Below are 20882 nucleotides of genomic sequence, written 5' to 3' on the forward strand. Positions count from 1 at the left end.
AGAATTAAAATTAAGAATGGTTAGAACTATAATGGTTACTTCATAACTATGGAACTATTTGCCCCCAAATTTGGTTTAGGTGTCCTAGGACCAGGAGAAGACTTTTGGCAGCATTCAGGCCAGGCGCGTAACAATGATAGGGCAAGGGGAGACAGTTGTCTGGGGGCCCCACTGCCTGGAGGGGCACCCCAGAGGCACCTCATGTGACTCCCCATTGCCCCCTGCCCAGCCCCATAGCCTCTCAGCCACTTGCCCTCTTCGCCGTCTCTCCTGCTTGTTCTCCTGGCCCGCAATGGAAGCAGCAGCCCAGCTGCCAAGAGCTCCTTTTCTCCCGCCTCTCAGCTGATCGGCGGGTGGGCGGGGCTTCCACGGAGGCCTCCGTGTAGGCCGCAGTGAAGCCTGAACTCGAGTAGGGCCCAAGCAAGCCAGGAAGGAGGAGGCAGCCAGAGTGTTCTCTGCAGCAGAAGACTCCTTGCTGCCCTGCTCAACCCAGACCAGCATTTGCCAGGTAGAGTGTGAACTCCTTTTTGTGGTTACCTTTCCCGCCCCCCCCCCCCATATATAGGGATCTGCTTGCCATAGGGCTTGGATAGGGGGGAGGAGGGACCGAGAAGTCTCTGAATATTTATTTTGAAACAGCTTGGAAAATTTGCTAACTTAAAAAAAACTATCTAAAAAGTCCTATAAGTGGCTTGTTTCATGGCAGAAAATTGCAAAAACTTCTGGAACAGTATTTTGTTAATTTTATTTATTCATTCATTCATTTATAAATGCACTTATGTTCAAGTTGTTTTGCAACCCAGAAGGTCTGAGTGAGAACTGTGAAGCATGTGTGGTGCTTTTATTTTATTTTTCTTGTGTGTGAACTGCTCCCCAATAACTTGCAGGGACTTCAGGGTAAATCTGGCCAACATGTGAATGCAGCACCTCCATTCCAGAGGAGATGTGTGTTAAAGGGCTTTAAAAGCCTCCTGTGAAAAACCTCCTGCAATCAAACTTGACTGAATTTGTTCAGAATTCTGAGAAAACAAACATAGGCTCACCCTGCATGGTTGAAAGTCTCCTTTGCTAATCTGCAGCGAGGGGCCCATTTTAATAATTCATCTTTCTAGTGTGTTCTAGGCATTAAAAGTAATACAAATGTATAGTACTCAATGTATATCACTATATATTGTGACGTGTGTGTGTATTCAGTGAAATGTATTTCCAGGCAGCATACTTATTTTGGAATATCAGACTTAAATCCTTGGGGGCCTGGGGTGTGCGGAGGCCCTGGACTTTGGGGGGGGGGGCCATTTTAAAATCTTGTCTCTGGGCCCACTCCAACCTTGCTACGCCCCTGATTCAGGCAAATGTCACTCAGCTGTTGGGTGATGACATCTGGCTGGGGACAAGTTGCTTGGTCAGCATTAGTGCTGTGCGGGTTCTGTCTTGGAAGGGTTCCCTTCCCCCTTCTTCTGTGCGCTGATTTGGGAATGGGTGGGTTGCTATAAACCTCCCGGGGAGCCACTCTGTCAGAGGGGGTCGTAGTCAGGGCTGCAAATCTGTTTGAGGTACTTACAGCAAATGAAGTACCCAGCACTGCCTCTGCTGGGGGGGAGGGAATTTTTGAATCTCAGCTGTTTAGTCTTCCTCTCCTTCCCTGCTCCCTCATCGGGGGGGACTTGCTGGCGGGACTATTTTGTAGTCGTTTCTTCCCCCTGGATGGTGTTAACCCCTTGGATGGCATGCCTGGGATGGAGAAATGTCCAGGCTCAGGCAGGAGCTGGAAAGATAGGCTGTTAGTTCATCGCCATCTTGCCCCACCTCACTTAAGTGAGTACGAGGGTGCAAAGGATTCAGATGAAACAAAAGGGGACAGAACCGAACCACATAAAGAGCAAACAGGAGCCTGTACCATGTGGCCAAAGAGTCAGGTGAGAGATTCAGTGTATAGGTGCTTATATGCCAATACCAGAAGCCTCTGAGCCAAGATGGGTGAGCTGGAATGCTTGGTTGCTAACAACAACAACAAAAGATATAGTGGGCATAACAGAAACATGGTGGAACAGTGAGAACCAGAGGGACACAGTTATCCCTGGATATAAACTTTATAGAAAGGACAGGGAGGGGCGCTTTGGAGGTGGAGTAGCACTGTATGTTATAGAAGGCATAGAATCAAACAAGGTAGAAAACATAGTGGACTGGAGTCCTCCACAGAAACCTGTGGGTGACAATACAAGGCTTGAAAGGGAATGTGCTACTGGGGACATGCTATAGCCCTCCGGATCAAAACACTGACAGTGACTGAGAGTTGCAGCAGGAAATTAGGGAGGCATCGAGGAGAGTCAGCTCTGTAATAATGGGTGACTTCAATTACCCACACATAACTGGGCACATTCACAGTCAGGTAATGACAAAGAGGTCAAATTTCTAGATAAGCTGAATGACTGAGCCCTAGAACAGCTGGTCTTGGAACCAACCAGAGAGAAGGCAACCTTGGACTTAATCCTGAGTGGCACCCAGGACCTGGTGTGTGATGTCAGTGTTATGGACCCTTTAGGAAACAGCTACCATTGTGCAATCAAATTGAGCATACATGTGGGGAGAGAATCACCAAGGAAGTCAAACACAGACATTTTGAATTTCAGAAGAGGCAACTTCTCCAAAATGAGGAGTATGGTGAAAAGAACGCTGAAAGGGAAAATCAGGAGAGTCACTTCGCTCCAGTGTGCATGGAGTTTACTCAAAACCACAATACTAGAAGCCCAATTAGATTGTATAACCCAAAGGAGGAAAGGTACCACTAAGTCCAGGAGGATGACAGCATGGCTATCAGGTAATGTCAAGAAAGCCATAAAAGGGAGGAAGACTTCCTTCTGAAGTTGGAAGGCCTGCCCAAATGAGGAGAACAGAAAGGAACACAAACTCTGCAAAAGAAATGCAAGGTGACAATAAGGGATGTGAAACGAGAGTTTGAGGAACATTTAGCTAAAAGTATCAAGGGGAATAACAAAAACTTCTTTAAATACATCAGAAGCAGGAAACCTGCCAAGGAGGCGGTTGGACCATCAGATAATGAGGGACTGAAAGGGATTTTTAAGGAGAATATGGAGGTTGCAGAGAAGCTAAATGATTTCTTTGAATCCGTCTTCACGGCAGAGGATATTGAGCATATACCTGTTCCTGGACCAGGCTTTTTGGATATGGGGGCTAAAGAACTGAGTCAGATAGAAGTGACAAGAGAAAATGTTCTAAACTGTCTGGAAAAACTTAAAACTATCAAATCACCAGGGCCGGATGGCATCCATCCAAGAGTCCTCAAAGAACTCAAATGTGAAATTGCTAACCTCCTTACTAAAATATATAACTTATCCCTGCAATCAGTCTGTGTACCAGAGGACTGAAAAGTAGCAAACGTAACAATGATTTTCAAAATGGGATCCAGGGGCGTTCTCGAAAATTACAGGCCAGTTAGCTTAACGTCCGTTCCAGGCGAATTTATGGAAAGCATGCTCAAGGATAAAACTATAAAGCACATAGAAGAACAGGCCCTGCTGGGAGTGAAACAGCATGGCTTCTGCAAAGCTAAATCTTGTCTCACAGAACATTTGGAGTTCATTGAGAATGTCAACGAGTGTGTGGATCAAGGTGATCCAGTTGACATAGTATACCTGGACTTCCAAAAAGCTTTAGACAAAGTTCCTCATCAAAGACTCCTGAGGAAACTTAGTGGTCATGGGATAAGGGGACAAGTACATATGTGGATTGCTAACTGGTTGAAAGACAGGAAACAGAGGGTAGGTATAATTGGAGAGTTTTCACAATGGAGGGAAGTAAGAAGTGGGGTCCCCCGGGGATCTGTTCTGGAACCGGTTCTTTTTAATTTATTCATAAATGATCTAGAAGCAGGGGTAAGCAGCGAGGTGGCCAAATTTGCAGATGATACCAAACTCTTTCAGGTAGTGAAATCCAAAACTGATTGTGAGGAGCTCCAAAAGGATCTCTCCAAACTGGGTGAGTGGGCGACAAAATGGCAGAAGCAGTTCATTGTTGGCAAGTGTACAGTGATGCAGATTGGGATGAAAAACCCCAACTTTAAGTGTATGCTGATGGGATCAGAGCTGTCGTTGACTGACCAGGAGAGGGATCTTGGGGTCATGGTCGACAGCTCGTTGAAAGTGTCAACTCAATGTGCGGCAGCAGTTAAAAAGACCAATTCCATGCTAGAGGTCATTAGAAAGGGGACTGAAAATAAAACAGCTAATATTATAATGCCCTTATACAAAACTATGGTGCGGCCACACTTGGAGTACTGCATACAGTTCTGGTCACCACATCAAATAAAGGACATTGTAGGACTGGAAAGGGTGCAGAAGAGGGCAACCAAGATGATCAGGGGCCTAGAGCGCCTTACTTATGAGGCAAGGCTACACCTGGGGCTTTTTAGTTTAGAAAAAAGACGATTGCAGGGAGGTCTATAAATTCATGCATGGTGTGGAGAAAGTGGATAGAGAGAAATTCTTTTACTCTCACATAACACTAGAACCAGGGGTCATCTCATGAAATTGATTGCCAGGAAATCTAGGACCAACAAACGGAAGTACTTTTTCAAACAATGCAAATTCAACTTGTGGAATTCTCTGCCACGAGATGTGGTGACAGCCAATAACCTGGATGGCTTTAAGAGGGGTTTGGATAATGTCATGGAGGAGAGGTCTATCATTGGCTACTAGTTGGAGGGCTATATGCTATCTCCAGCTCAAAGGCAGGATGCCTCTGAGTACCAGTTGCAGGGGAGTAACAGCAGGAGAGAGGGCATGCCCTCAACTCTTGCGTGTAGTTTCCAGCGGCATCTGGTGGGCCACTGTGTGAAACAGGATGCTGGACTAGATGGGTCTTGGGCCTGATCCAGCAGGGCTATTCTTTTGTTCTTATGAGTTTTAAGATAACTCTGTGCCAAGTTATTGAGGCCTATTAATCTATTTATCTGGAGAAACATTTGATACATATTTGTATCAAATGAGGCTTAAGACACTACAGTACCCTCCAAGAGAGTACTGATCAAAATCAGCAGTTTTTGAGTAGAATGGCCGGGGCAGGGGGGAATTGTGTATTGAAAGAAACTCTTACCAAAGAACCTTTCCTTTTGGCATACCAGTGCCACCATAATTAAGATGAGGAGTTGTTTCAGCAATCTGACATTATATGCCCTCAACATTTTATTGATGGGGGGGGGGGGAATCTAAAGTTTCAGTTTTAATGTAAACTGCCCAGAGATGTAAGCTGCCCAAAGATGAAAATTTGGGAGGTGTACTAATAAAATAAAATAAAACAAAATAAATAGACTTTTGGTGTATAACACAGAGATTGTGGCATAGGTATACTGCCTGTTGTGTACCTCTGTCTGCCTATTGTCTATCATTTCACTTGCTTGACAATACTGAAGCCATTTTGTTATCTTGATGCTACAGCTGTTTGAGCAGAACTGCTTTGCAAGGAGAAAACAAGACAACAGGTTTAGCATTCCAGGCAGGAAATAGTTGGGTTGGGGTTTCAAAATAGATTTGGGAAAATTCCCAAAAGATTTAAATAATGCTTGAGGAAACTAACAGTGGATGCACTTTACAAAAACCATGTCTGGAGCACATGTACGTGTGTAATGCAGAATTCTAATCAGGGGTGTAGCTGGGGGAGAGGTGACCCATGTTCACCCCTCTCCCCAGAGGCTCCACAGAGTGAGGGAGATAATGAAGAAAATAGGGAAGGGTGGAGCTGGGGGGCCCTTCCTTGGGGACTCGGGTTCTTTTAAACCATCCATTCAATTATATCTATGCCCCTCATTCCGTTGATCTGTTGATGTAACTTTCTAGTTCTTGATGTACACGTGTAATGTCCAGCCAACTGTTTGGAATGAATAATTAAGTCAAACATGTAACTTCCTCTTTTTAGTGGATAAGAGAGTGTGATTTGCTTTGTTGCTTGTCTTTAGAGCTTGCCAGGTTTGGAGATCTGTGTAAACTTGCTGAACCATTCAGCTGAATTGTCCTTAGCAATAAAGCAAACTTACTTGGATTTCCAAACCACAGCGTGAAGATTACATTTTCGTCCACACTATGAATATAGATACTTCACTTAGCCAGCATGGATAAGTGACATGTTATACTTCTCTTCCCCGCAGTGCCTAATTGGATTTTCCTATTTAAAAAGCCTGGAAATTCAGTCATCCAAACACTTTCGGTTTAAGCTACCCACATTTTGCCTTGATCTTTCAGGTGGACATTGGGCTGGGGAGGGATGCATCTAGGAAGAGATTCAACAGGTGCAGGTTCTCCAATCACTTCCTAGGGATGCCCTAATGAATTTCTGCTGGATGCATTTCTACAAGGCAGTGGAACATCTTCCTTCACCTCAAATCGGCCCAGTTTTTCAGCCTCCAAGACTGAGAAGCTCAATTCCGATGAGGGTATATGTTCAGTATTCTCTGGCGTGGTCATCCAGTTTATCTGTAATCTCCCTATCTTCCTTAATAATCCCTTTCATGCCCTCATCATCTAATGCAGGGGTGGGGAACCTTGGCCCACCAGCTGTTTTTGAACTACAACTCCCATCATCCCCAGCCGGGGATGGTGGGAGTTGTAGTTCAAAAACAGCTGGAGGGCCAAGGTTCCCCACCCCTGACCATTGTTCAACCCCCAACCTGGTAGGCTTTCTGCTACTGATCTATCTATCTATCTATCTATCTATCTATCTATCTATCTATCTATCTTATCATATCTATCATATCATCATATTTTTATACTGCCTGATATGTACATCTCTAGGCGGTGCATATTTAAGTAAGTTTTTGTGGTTCCCCATAACACTTCTAGCAATATGCCCCTCAATTTTTGCATCCATTATTGTCTCCTTAAATTTCTTTTGCCAGAGTTTATGTTCCTTTCTGTTTGGGCAGGACTTCTATTTTCTGAAAGAAATCTTCTTCCCTTTTATAGCTTCCCTGACTCTACTTGATCAGCACGTTGGCATCCTCCTGAACTTGGTGGTATCTTTCCTCCTTTTTGGTATACATTCAAACTGAGCTTCTATTATTGTGGTTTTGAGTCATTTACATGCTTTCCAGGGTGATTTGATCCTCCTAACCTTTCCTTTCAGTTTCCTTTTTACCAGTACACTCATTTTTAAGAAGTTTCCTCTTCTGAAGTTCATGTTGGACTTCCTTGGAAATACTCCACTCACATATAAGCTCAATTGGATCATACTTCGGGCACTGTTCCCCAATGGTTCTACGACTCTGACGTCTTACAGCAGGTCCTGGGCACCATTCAGGTTAAGTACAAGGTTGGCTTCTCTCTGGTTGGTTCCATGAACAACTGTTCTAAGGCACGGTCATTTAGCTTGTCTAGAAATTTGGCCTCTCTGTCATTACCATAATGTGAATTTGCCCAGTCTGTGTGTGGGTGTTTGAAGTTATTCTTTATTATGCCCATTATTACTATGCATAGTGTATGGGGTTTTTATTGTTTTTAAAAATTACATGCTACATTGTAATTGTAAAAAATCCAGAGATTTGTAGTGGAATAAAAAAGAAAAAGAAAAATGTTCTGGCAGGATCCCTCCCTCCCTAGAAATGCAGGTTTCTTTATTCCCCAGATATGACATCTGTCACGATCATATTTTCAAATATGCAAGAATTCTAATCAAAGACTTGATTTAGTTCACTATTTCTTGTATTCTTTCTTCCTGTGGATAATATCCATCCCAAGTGCTTCTTGTTATCCAAGTGAAAAGAAGCACTTATTTTCAGATATGAAAAACAACGTTCTGCTACAATTCCACAGGAAATTCCCAGCATCAAATTGACAATTACCTACTCTTTAATTATCAAAAGAACTGTAATTAATTTTCTTGCTGGGCCAAACCCTTGTGGATTTCTGGGGGTCACTAGCAAAACAAGTGCAATTCCTGCAGAAAATGTTATAAATTTCCCCAGTCACAATGAGTGATAATGCTAGGAAAGGGGGAGAGGTAGGTTTTGCTGTCCAGCTCTCTGATACATATTCTTTTGAAAATACTATATATGCTGTCTCTTTTTGGTTTTCTCTAGTTATATTTTCGTTCTTTGTTCTTTAACAATGCAATCTCCATATGCTGACAAGCTGAAAGTGTGTACTGGCCCACTTGGTCCAAATAGCCACACTTCTTTCATGGACAATAAATATGCAGAATATACAACAGTTATATAACCATCTTTTCAAGAGTTTCAGACTACACTAGCATCCTGGCCTCTACCTACATTTAGTGGCAGAACAGTTGGGTGGGTGAGGGGAGACCCTTTTTCATTACCACATTAGGAGTCGTATAGGTATGCGATAAAAACACTATCCATGACATATAATCAACTTTGCATTAAACACCTCATAATCATATAATCAATGCTAAAATTCTATTACATTACCATGAGTATAATGTCTCCTGCCTCTTTTTTCTGATTGGCTGCAGTCACATTTGTTAACTTAATTAATTGTAAGGATGTGCACTCTGTGCTTATGAACTTTAACATGTGTGTGTTGTAATTGCACCATCCATTGGAGAAATTGTGAGAGGAAAACCGTAACTTTGCTAGCACAGACTCTTGGAAAGGATTCTTGATTACCATGGAAGAATTGCATGACTCACTGTCAACACTGAACGTGAAATCCATATCAACATAGATTAATAAAACAGTAAATATGACTACTCAGTCTAGCATTTTATGTTCTATAGAAGGGAAATTAACATCATTTTGTTTTTATCATACAATTTTATGAATTGTAGTTGAACATGTGGGATCTTTGTGTAGAAGGAATATTGCTGCTTATGATCAGAATGGTGACATTTGCAGCCTTGCTGGTCATACTTCTGATTCACATGGAATGCAACGCTGGAGTCACTAAATGTTTGATGACTGATCCACACCCTCCACTGCACAAATATCACATGTCAGGGGACTTCGTCCTTGGTGGGATTGCTTCTCGGACAGGCATCACTTTCTTCCACGTCGACTTCATAGAAAAACCAGTGCAGACATGGTTGGAAGATCTTAAGTAAGGAGTTATGTTTTTCCTGTTTATATCCCCTATTTTATTGCTATCTGACTGAACACTCACAGGTGCTGGAGCCTCAGAACAGTTTCTTATGTGGCCAGGATTGAAGAAAGTATTAATGCATTTGTCAACTGTTCTATTGCAGGCATTCTAAAACTTGGGCTTGAGCTGTCATTGGATTACAACTCTCATCATTCCCAGGCTGTGGCCTTCGTGGCTGGGAATGATGGGAGTTGTTGGTCTAATAACACTTTTGTCATTTCTAATTTTCTTATGTTTTTCTGTTTATATTACGGATAAAATAATTTTTAAAAAAAAAACAAAAACCAATGATGATGGGAGTTGTTGGTCTAATGATGGGAGTTGTTGGTCTAATAACCCTTTTGTCATTTCTAATTTTCTTATGTTTTTCTGTTTATATTACGAATAAAATAATTTAAAAAAAAACGAATGATGATGGGAGTTGTTGGTCTAATGATGGGAGTTGTTGGTCTAATAACCCTTTTGTCATTTCTAATTTTCTTATGTTTTTCTGTTTATATTATGGATATAAAAATAATTTTTTTAAAAACACCACTGGGGACCCACAATTCAGAACCACTGTACTATTAAATAAAGTTTCTTTTCCACACTGGAAATTTACAGAGCTGAAAAAAGGTTTGTGAACGCCCTAGGATGGTCTGTATGGTAGCACAATTCTTATTCAAAACATGCTTAGATCCTAAACTGAAACCCTGCCAAGAGAAAAAGGCAACCCCATTGAATAAGTAATTCATTCAAAATGGAGAGATTTGGATATTCACACAACAGAAATAGTGAACAACAAACACCCATGTGTGGAAAAGTATGTGAGCCCTGCACTCAGTAAATGGTGGCACCTCCTTGAGCAGCAATAGCTGCATGTAAAAGTTTCCTTCCTGTAACTGGTCATCAGTCTCTCACATCAGCTTGGAAGAATCTTGGCCCACTCTTCCATACATAACTGTTTAAGCTCTGTGACATTTGAGGGCTTCCTTACACGAACAGCTTGCTTCATTTCTTGCCACAACATTTCAGAAGGGTTTAGATCAGAATTTGATTTGGCCAATCCAAAACACTAACTCTCTTATCCTTCAGCCATTCTGTGGTAGACTTACTTGAATGTTGAGGATTGTTGTCTTGCTGCATGACCCACTTCTGGCTCAGATGCAGCTCACAAACTGATGGCTTGACATTGTCCTAGAATGTTCAGATAGGCAGCAGAATTCATGGTTCCATTAATGATGGCAAGCCGTCCAGGTCCTTATGCAGCAAAGCAGCCCCTAACCATGATGCCTCCACTGCCATGCTTGACAGTCGGCATGGGGTATTTACTTTCAAGGGCAGTGTTTGGTTTTGGCCAAACAAAATGTTTGTGACTGAGCCTGAGAAGTTCAATTTTGGATTCATCTGTTCACAATCATGTTCTTCGTAATTGTTGGGAAGATTTTGTATAAGGTTTTCCAAGTCACTTCTTGAGGACTTTATGAAGTGCGATAATAATGAAGAAGAAAAAATTAGTCCCCTACCTTGAAAGGTGAAGATTTTCAGAAAAATCCCAGTTATATTTCAAAATATGTTGACTTCTCTCAGTTATTAAAAGGTTGCTTCACCTGAGCTGGGCCCTTAGAATATATTACTGATCTGTCTATACTTGCATGGTCTACTTCTGGGCTGCACAACTTTGACCTTCCAGCTGTTTTTGGATGACAACTCGCGTAATCCCCAGCCACAGTGGCCAATAGTCAGGCATGATGGGAGTAGTAGACCAGCCTCTGCAGAAAGGCTGAAGTGGTGTAGCTGTGGTCTGTTCTGATTGCCAGTGGGTCTCCAAGATCCAAAGTAGATGGCTTTCTTAGCCCTGTAACTGATTGCTAAACTAGATGTGATGGGGCAACTGTCCTGGACTGGTATGTGCCCCTTTCATCCTTAAATGAATAGTCTACCTTTTACACAAAATTGAGAGTGTGGAGGAGGAGCACACACCTCCCCTACTTTAGGCAGTTTTCTCATCGCCTGCGTCTGATACTGGAAGGGTGGTAGGCAGTGTTGGCTTTAGGCACAAGCTAAGTAAGCGACAGCTTAGGGCCACACGTGACGAGAGACCCCTAAAAACAAAAGAAATGACTAATTTTAAAGTTGTACATAATGTATTTTCATTTAAATGTATTTTGATTTATTTCTAATGCATATCGGTCTATTATAAGATAAGTCTTTGTTTTATAGTTCGGGGAGCAGGCGGCAGGCAAAAGGCTTCTTAAAGCCTTTTGCAGCAGCAGCTCCGTTCGGGGAAGGGGGGGGGCGGCAGGCAAAAGGCTTCTTAAAGCCTTTTGCAGCTACATTGGGGAGGGGGTGGCAGGGGGATTTGACAGAGGAAACAACAAAACAAAAGATCTGAGAGCCAACGGTGCAACGCTGATCGTTTAAATAAATAAGGGAAGTAAGGGTGCACACGCAGCCAAGCGGGGAAAGGGGCAGCAGGGAGGTATCCTGCCGCCCCATAGCTAAAAGAAATACGGCCGCCGGGGTTGGAAAGTGCAGGAGGGGTAAGTAAACGCTCCCCCACCCTTAAAGAAACCCCCCACCCCAGTGCCGGACCGCAGCTCCGCGGTTCCGTGCACACCCCTAGTTCGGTTGGACCCTGAACAGTTGAGCTGAATCTGTTTGACATCAAACACGTTCGACGTCAAACCTGTTTGCACATCCCTAGTCAATGAGACTACTTTGAGTAATTTCCTCTTTGTGTCTTCCAATATTAGTTGAATATTCTTCTGTAAAAGAATGTAACTCTCATTCTAGCATAGTAACTAAAAATTATCAGCACATCCTGGCCTTGGCATTTGCAGTAAAGGAGATCAATGAAAACCTCCAGATCTTACCCAATATCACTTTGGGCTTCCACATCTACGATAGCTATTTTGATGCAATGCGGACTTATCATGCAACAATGATACTTACATCTTCAGTGGAGAGGTTTGTTCCCAATTACAAATGTGACCTCCTGAATAATCTAATAGCAGTCATTGGAGGACTGGATTCTGACATCTCCCTTCATGTGGCAAACATCTTGGATATCTATAAGATTCCACAGGTAGGACTTGTGTATCTGTGTTGCATAGAATGTGGGGATGAAAAACACGACTCACACTTTTTGTGTCTTTTCAGGTTTCATTTTGTGGTTTGGAGGCATAAATGGTTGCAATCAGTTGTCCCTGTGTTTCTGTGGGGGTTTTTTTGTGTGTAAATAGTTTATGGCATTTCTAGGGAAATAATAGTCTTCTGTATTCTGAGGACTGGATTCTGACATCTCACTTCATGTGGCAAACATCTTGGATATCTATAAGATTCCACAGGTAGGACTTGTGTATCTGTGTTGCATAGAATGTGGGGATGAAAAACATGATTCACACTTTTTGTGTCTTTTCAGCTTTCATTTTGTGGTTTGGAGACAGAAACGGGTGCATTTGAAATAATATGTTGCACATGTTCTTGTGTGTGTGTGTCTGTGAATGGCATTCCTAGGTAAAGAATAGTTTCCTGAAGATCATTTGAGGGTGGGAAGGTTTTGGTTACATCAGTGTGTGTAATCATGGAAAAGATAATGGGGAGAATCTCTGCAGTATCAGAGGCATAATTACTAGGTCTATGCACAGAAGTAAAATTCTGAGTCAGGTCCAATTTGATCTTTTCCAACCCACCAAATATCAGTTGGATTTGGAGTGGTGGTTGGGGTCCAATTGGAATCAGGAAAACATTAATAATTTTTTTTAAAAATAACTGCAGTACTCACTCTGAATCCAGCAGGAATGTAACACAACACTAGAGAGTAGCAAGGGAATTGATCTAACAACTGTTAATAGGGGTGTGCAATTCGGATTTTCGGTGTTTTGGTTCGGACCCAAACCGAAACACCCCTGTTCTGTTCTGTGCCCGAATTTTGCCCACCCGAATCACCCCTGATTCGGTTCGGAGCCGAATTAATCTGAATCCGAATCCAAATCCAAATCCATTCGGATTAGAAAAATGGGTCCTGGGGCCAAAAGAGTGGGGTGGGGCAATATTCTCCTGTAAAAGAATGTAACTTTCTGCCCCCAATCTGCCCCATAGACACTAAAACTCTCAAAAAATCACCAAAAATCAGCCCCCTGCCCAGGGTGGTAGCCTCCACCCATTGGGCACTACCACCCCACCCCACTCTTTTGGCCCCAGGACCTTTTCAATTAAAGTGAAAGGAAAGCAATTTCTGCATTGAAATCAATGGAGGCAAAAAGGCGGGAAATTCAAAGAGACGTCAAACTGAAAACGGAGGGGGAAGAAGAAGACAAGGCTGGCACTTTTCTGGGGCACAAAATGGAGACCTGAAACACTCGAAAAATTTGGACCCGAAACAGGGGTGATTCGTTTCAGGTCTGAAATTTATCGGAACTCGTCGGGGGTGATTCGGTTCGGCTCTGAATCACCCAAAATTGGTCGTTTCGGGCACAGATAGTTCTGTGCCCGAAACGTTTCGCACATCCCTAACTGTTAATCCAACAGGAAGACATGTAACATCAGAGAATTGCAGGAGAACCCCAAATTCGTCTCTTTGTGAATGGAAAATTGGCAAAAATGCTTTTTAAATGTTTTAAATGACTAAGTTTATGCATCGATGGGCAGCCAGGCAGACAGAGAGGGCCCAAGTCTAGGGATGTGCCCGAATGGTCTTCGGCACCGGCGGGGGTAGTACTTTAAGGGCGCATGCACGCTTGCAACTTCCGGCCACTTCCGGCCAATGGGGGGAATGGGGCGACAGGGAGGAACGCTGCTGCCCCGAGGGGCTTGAAATTTGCAGAGCGCCGGTGGGGGAAACGCGGCGGGGGGGGGGTGAGTACACCTTCCCCCGCCCTTAAAGTACTACCCCTGCCTGTGCTGAAGCACCGAAACGTTTCGGAGGCCTTTACAATGGCCTCCAAAAAGTTTCGGGCACAAGCCTACCCAAGTCTGGTTTCCTTCTTCCAGTTAGGATTGCAAAAAGCAAAAGCAAAACAAAACAAAAACCCACACCCAAACCCTCTCAGAGCTCTGATTTTTCCCCAAAGGGGTCCGTGTTAAAGTTGAGGTTTGGACTCTCTACAAACCCTCTCAATTACAGAAAAATCAGATCATGTACAATTTTACGGATCTGCTTTTGCCTAATAATTACATGATCATCCATTCAGTGCTTGCAATGTGATCTTAATTTGCTTCAGTTTAACAAATTGTTCATACTGAGGAACAGATTCATAACCTAACAGGTGGAAGTGGAATTGCTTCTGCATGATTGGGTCTCTAGCTACTTTAGGGCAATCTGCATTTTAAAAAGCACTTAAGAACTAGTCTAATCTGCTTTCTAAGACATAAACATTGATAGCTTTTTGTATGCAGAGATTGAAGGAAGCCTGACTAGAGGCATAACAGAGTCACACTATTTCTGTGAGGGTTTGGGTACTGTAAACAGAGACTTTCAATCGGATTGTGGTATACAAAGATTGATTAGTGGCCATTTTGGTTGCTAAGGGAGTGAAGCTGAAAACATGAAGTTTGAAGCAGAAGCCCATTAAAATAGAGAGCAAATGATTGAAAATTTCCTAAAAAGGAGTGGTCTGTTACCCAACATCCTGGACACAGCCATTGATTAGAAGGTGGCTGGACACATTCTTTTCAGGGATTGGGTAAAATAAAGGAAAGACCATTTAATGGGATTCAAGAGCGCTCAGAGGAGATGGAAAGATGACAAATTGAGGGAACAGTGATCTGAGGAAGAGGTTGAAGGCGGACAACTAAGCCACAGCTGGAGGAGGATTGGCACGCACTTATAGTTGTGGATGTGGATTAGCGGTACTCTGGGACTCTCCAAGGAGCCAAAAGCCTGAGCCTTGTTAATGGAACTGCTCCTGAGAAATGGGCAGGGACCCGGAGCTAGGTTTTAGGCTTGTGTGGGGGGGATTAGCTAGCTTGGAATAGAGCAGTCCCACCTTCAGAATAAATTTGTGCAGAGCTCTTGTCACTGAGTGAGCTGAGTGGAGAGGTTGGAGTTCAAAAACAAAATGAGGTTTATTGGATGGTTTTAAGGGGTTCTGGAAGAGAAAAAATAATGGTTAGGGAGCAACAATATTTAACTAGCAAGGCTAAAAGATTAACAGAACTATGTTATGACTCACAAGGAGCAATTTGGCTTGAGTTCATGGATTAAGACCATTGAAGGCTGACAAGAGAGAAATGGACAATTTTCCCAATAAGCATGAGACATTAGGCTTAGAGAGCCTCAGGGAAGCTGCTATTCTCTCATCCCCAACCTCATGTTATTTGAACAATAAAAAAAGTTTCCTCATGTTAATTGAACAATAAAAGAGGTTTCCTGGCATAATATATGTGGTGTTTTGACATATGTGGTGATATATGTGGTGTTTTGACAATATTCTATACGTATTTTTAGTATTTACTCTTCCGATCTCTTTTTAGCTCACCTATGGCACTGCTCCAGCAATGAATGATGGAGCTCCAGGCCTTTCTTTCTACCAGATGGTCCCTGATGAATCCCTTCAGTATGCTGGGATTCTCTCTTTGCTTCTGCACTTCAAATGGACATGGGTTGGAGTCCTGACTATGAACGATGAAAACGGAGAAAGATTTGTGCAAAATATGCTTCAATTGTTTAGCCAGAATGGTGTCTGTTTTGCCTTCATAGAAAGAATTCCCAGACTAACAATTATCACAGAATATGTGGGCCTAATGGAATATGCAGTAGAAGGCTATGATAGAAGCATGAACAGCAAAGCAAATGTTTTGGTTTTCTATGGAGATTCTTTTTCCATGATAATTTTGAATTGGCTCCCATGTATATCAAAACAAAAACATGTGGCAGATAAACCCAAAGGTAAAGTGTGGATCATGACAGCCCAGATAGACCTCATATCATATGACTATCAAAGGGATTGGGATATAGGAACATTCAATGGGGCTCTGTCCTTCACAATTCACTCCAGTGATCTACCAGGATTTCGTCAGTTTGTTGAGAGCAGAAACCCATCCAGCACACAAGGAGATGGTTTTCTCAGGGACTTTTGGGAACAGGCATTCCGTTGTCTATTCCCAAATCCAGCCCTGGGGAAAGTGGATGGGGATATTTGCACAGGTAAGGAGAAGCTGCAGATCCTTCCTGGGCCTGTTTTTGAAATAGGCATGACTGGCCACAGCTACATTATCTACAATGCTGCCTATGCTTTAGCCCATGCACTGCATACCATGACTTCATCTATGCTCAGACGCAGAAAAGTGGTGAGCAGAGAGGAACTGAAGCTCCAGACTCAACAGTGGTGGCAGGTAAGGGCCTAAACCTCATCACATTGTCATGATTCTGATCTACATCAACATGAAATGTTTATTAGAAATCATATGCACATGCGTGCACACCTAATTCTCTCTCCCAGTTCTGGCTAGGCCTTTCTCTTCAGTTCAGTGGCGGCTGGTGGCTCCTTTGACTGGATGGGCACTAGGCAGGGCAGGTAATGGGCAGAGCCATTTTGGGTGCTGCTGGAGGCAGAGCCTGTGTCTCTCAGCCCTACCTTGGAGATGCCTGGGAGGGAACTTGCAACCTTCTGCATGCAAGCATGCAGGTGCTCTTCCCCGAGTAGCCCCATCCCCTTCTGTCTTTAATTGCTACATAACAGGCAGAGATCCTACACATGAAGTTTTCTCCCGCATGGAGATAGTCAGGCTTAATCTGTCAAATGCCTGCTGATAAGGGCACAAATGTTATGGGGGCAGGCAGAGAAGCAACATTAGCTGTGCGTTACAGAGAAGCCTACATCACTAAGATGATCAGTAAAATATAGTGTTAATTAATTCAGTACTGTACAAGATGATTTTGTATTTTTGGAGCATATTCCTTTCCCTACACCATTTTCTTTCTTTCTTTCTTTCTTTCTTTCTTTCTTTCTTTCTTTCTTTCTTTCTTTCTTTGTAATAAAAGAACAGGGCATGATTACATCTCTTGAAACATAAAACAAGGTATGACCTTTAAAGTGATTTGGAGATCAAGAACAAGAAAATGACAGAAGCATAGAAGAAAGTACTAAAAAAAGAAGAAAAAGGGGGGGGGAAGAGATTACTACCACCTGCTGGTCTTAATGGAAGCATAATTACAATAGGTATACAAGATAAATTACAAATCAAAACCAGACCTCAGGAAAAAAATCATGGCCTTGTTGAATATTAAAATTTATAAAAGGTTCCCAAACAAGTATGAATGACTCTGTTGAGGTGCTGTTCATGTAAGCAGTAACCTTGGAGATAGAAGCATAATCCCATAATTTTAAAAACCAGTAGTCTAAAGATGCGATCACCAAAGAGCGCCAGTTAGTAGCATATATAATCCTAGGATATATAATCCTAGCTGCGGTAACCATGTATAAGGATAACTCAGTAAACGTAATGGGAATATAAGGTTTCATCATGTTTGAAAGAAAGAGTTTTGGCAAAAGAGGGGATTTAATTTCCAAAATTTGCTCCATTTTTGAGTGAATTTGCTTCCAAAATGATTGGGCTTTGCTACAAGTCCACCACATATGATAAAATGTCCCCACTTCTGTTGGTTACATTTCCAGCATTGCTATGGGAAGCAATTATCAATTTTATTAATAATTACTGGAGTTGTATACCACCTGAAGAACTTCTTATACCAGTTTCCCCTTAAATTATTACTTAAAGTAAATTTAATATTCTTCTTCCATTGATATTCCCAATCGCAAATATCTATCGTTCTGTTAATATTCTGCATTCATTTTATCATACATTCTTTGATCTGCTCAGTTTCCGTCTCATATTTCAGTAACAACTTATATATCACACCCAACAATGGTCAGTTTTCTGATTAATTAAATCTTCAAAATCAGTTAATTCTCTGAGTTTCCCCCCTTGTCTTTGTAACTCTCTTTGCACAACCGAGCTGATCTGAAAATATTGGAACCATGGAGATTTTTAAGCTGACTCCTTTGTAAGCATTTGTATAGATTTCACCTTAGTCTTATCCAGAGTTAAACTCTGTAAAGTATATGAGCTTTCTCTTCAAAATTTATATTTACAAAACATTTCTTCTTCATTAAATTAGACATTTAGAATCGACGCCAAAGGGGATAATCTTAGGCTTATCCATCTTTGATATTTATCCCAAACATGTAAAAGACTATTTCTGATAGTGTGTTGTTGTATCTCCGGATCATTTCTCTTTCCGTTATCCATAAAAGATTATGTAAACCTACTGAGAGGTCAGATCCCTCCAGATCCATGAAACGACCATAAGGAAGTTTAATCCAATCAGAAATCCAAGTCAAGCTGCTGGCATGATAGTAAAGCTTCAAATTAGGGACAGCTAAACCACCTCTTTCTTTTAGATCTTGCATAACCTTAAACTTGATTCTAGGCTTTTTATAATTCCAAATAAATGAGTTTAGCTGACTCTGCCATAGCTTCCATGTCTTATCTTCAATTCTTTTAGGGATCATTTGAAAAAGAAAATTCACCCTAGGTAATATGTTCATTTTCATTGACGATATTCTTCCTAGCCATGAGAGATTTAACTTTTTCCACCTATCCAAATCTACTAAGATAAGTTTCCAAGTTTGCAGGTAATTGCTTTTAAACAAGTCTTTATTATTCTTAGTTAAATTAATCCCCAGATTTTTAATTGGTTTCTTGGTAACCTGGAATCCAGAAGTATCATTGAAGTAGTCCAATTCTGTATCGGTAAGATTCCAAGTAATAATCTGAGTTTTATTACTATTAATCTTATAAGCAGAAACCATGCCGTATTGATATTTATGTGCCAACTTTGTGTCAAGGGGGTCTTTTATCTGGGTAATAGTAAAAAGTATACCATCCGCATACAGTTTTAATTTATGTTCTTGATTTCCCATAGAAATTCCATGTATTCTTTGTTCCTGTCAAATTTTCACTGCCAGAGGTTCTAAAGCCAATATGAAAAGCAATGGAGAGAGAGGGCATCCTTAAAAACACTTTTTAAAAGCCACTAGAGATGGGGAGACTCTTATTCCCATGGGAAACGCGTTCCAAAGTCTTGGGGCAAAAACAGAGAAGCCTCATCCCTGGATGGCCACCAGGCGACATGAAGGTAGCCACAGATGAGCCTCTCCTGATGCACACAGTGGACGATGGGGATCATGCAGATGCTCTCTTAAGTACCGTGGGCCTAAGCTGTTTAGGGCTTTATAGGTTATAACCAGCACTTTGTATTTTGCCCAGAAACTTATTGGCAGCCAGTGCAACTCCTGTAATACAGGAGTAATATGGTCTCTTCGAGATGACCCGGAGACCAACCTGGCTGCCGCATTTTGTACTAATCATAGTTTCCGGACTACATACAAAGGCAGCCCCACATAGAGCACATTGCAGTAATCAAGTACGGAGTTTACCAGCAAGTGTACTACTGTTCTGAGATCATGAACCTCAAGAAATGGATGCAGCTGCCATATCAACCGAAGCTGATAGAAAGCGCTTCTGACCACTGCCTCAACCTGGGGAATGAGGGAAAGGTGTGGATCCAGAAGCACTCCCAGACTGCATACTTGTTCTTTCTGATGAAGTGTGATCCCATCTAGAACAGGTGACAACCCCGCATAATCAGTACTTCTGTCTTGTCTGGATTCGGTCTCAGTTTGTTATCCCTCATCCAGCCCATTACTACTTCCAAGCAGGCATTCAGGAAGGATATGCCTTCTCCTGAAGAAGTTGACTTGGGTGTCATCAGCATACTGATAGCAGGGAAGGATCCTGCCGCCCCAATTACTCTACTACTTACGGCGCCAAGTGGGAAAGCAGTGGGGGGGGGGGTACGTAAACCCTCCCACCGCTCTTAAAGCGACCCCCACCCCAGTGCCGGACCGCAGTGTGGCGGTTCCGTGCACACTCCTAAGCTCCCATTTTGAGGACCAGCTGTCACCAAACTCCACCATCTGGAATCTACCCGAGAGATAGGAGTGGAACCACTTCAAATCAGTGCCCCCTATCCCCAATTCCTCCAGGCAATCCAGAAGGATACCATGGTTGATGGTACTGAACGCCTCTGAGAGATCCAGAAGAACCAGCAGAGTCACACTCCCTCTGTCGATTTGCCGGTAAAGGTCATCCATCAGGCTGACCAAGGCTGTCTCAACCCCATAGCCAGCCCTAAAGCCAGTTTGAAATGGGTCTAGATAATCAGTTTCCTCCAAGACAGCCTGGAGTTGTTTGGCCACCACCCTCCCAATCACCTTGCCCAACCAAGGGATATTGGAGATTGGCCTGTAACTGTCCATCGCTAAGGGATCCCGGGAAGGCTTCTTTAGGAGTGGTCTAATCAATGCCTCCTTCAAACAAAGGGGCACTCTACCCTCCCTCAACGATGCATTTATGATATTAACTATGCCATCTCCAACAATCTCCCTGCTAGAGAGAAGCAGCCAAGTCAGGCAAGGATACATAGAACAGGTGGTAGGCTGCATCGCCCCAAGCAGCTTGTCCACATCCTCAGGAGTCACAGATTGAAACTGATCCAACCTAATACTGCAAGAGGGATTGCTGGACACCTCCTCCATAGACCCTGCAAAAATAGTGGAGTCCAAGTCAGCCCGAATACAGGAGATCTTGTTCGCAAAAAAACCCATTAAAGCCATCACAGCAGAATGACCCTGGGGACTGATTTGAGGCAGAAGGAGCAGAAATCAACTCCTCACAACCCTGGATAGCTCTGCTGATGCAAACCTGCAGCCGCAATGTACGCAGACC

General features: G+C 42.6%; 1 protein-coding gene across 1 annotated transcript in view; it reads left to right on the forward strand.

The window, feature by feature from the left end:
* The first annotated feature begins 354 nt into the window (after positions 1 to 354).
* The window catches only part of LOC128328836 (vomeronasal type-2 receptor 26-like), a 46161-nt gene continuing 25633 nt past the window's right edge, over positions 355 to 20882 (forward strand). Inside the window, exons 1-2 of the mRNA XM_053258959.1 lie at positions 355 to 508; positions 15564 to 16376. Coding sequence (XP_053114934.1) covers positions 15588 to 16376 — 789 coding nt within the window. The 5' untranslated portion in view covers positions 355 to 508; positions 15564 to 15587. The remainder of the gene's footprint in view (positions 509 to 15563; positions 16377 to 20882) is intronic.

This window comes from Hemicordylus capensis, chromosome 6 (assembly GCF_027244095.1).
Source record: "Hemicordylus capensis ecotype Gifberg chromosome 6, rHemCap1.1.pri, whole genome shotgun sequence".
In the NCBI taxonomy this organism is placed as follows: Eukaryota; Metazoa; Chordata; class Lepidosauria; order Squamata; family Cordylidae; genus Hemicordylus; species Hemicordylus capensis.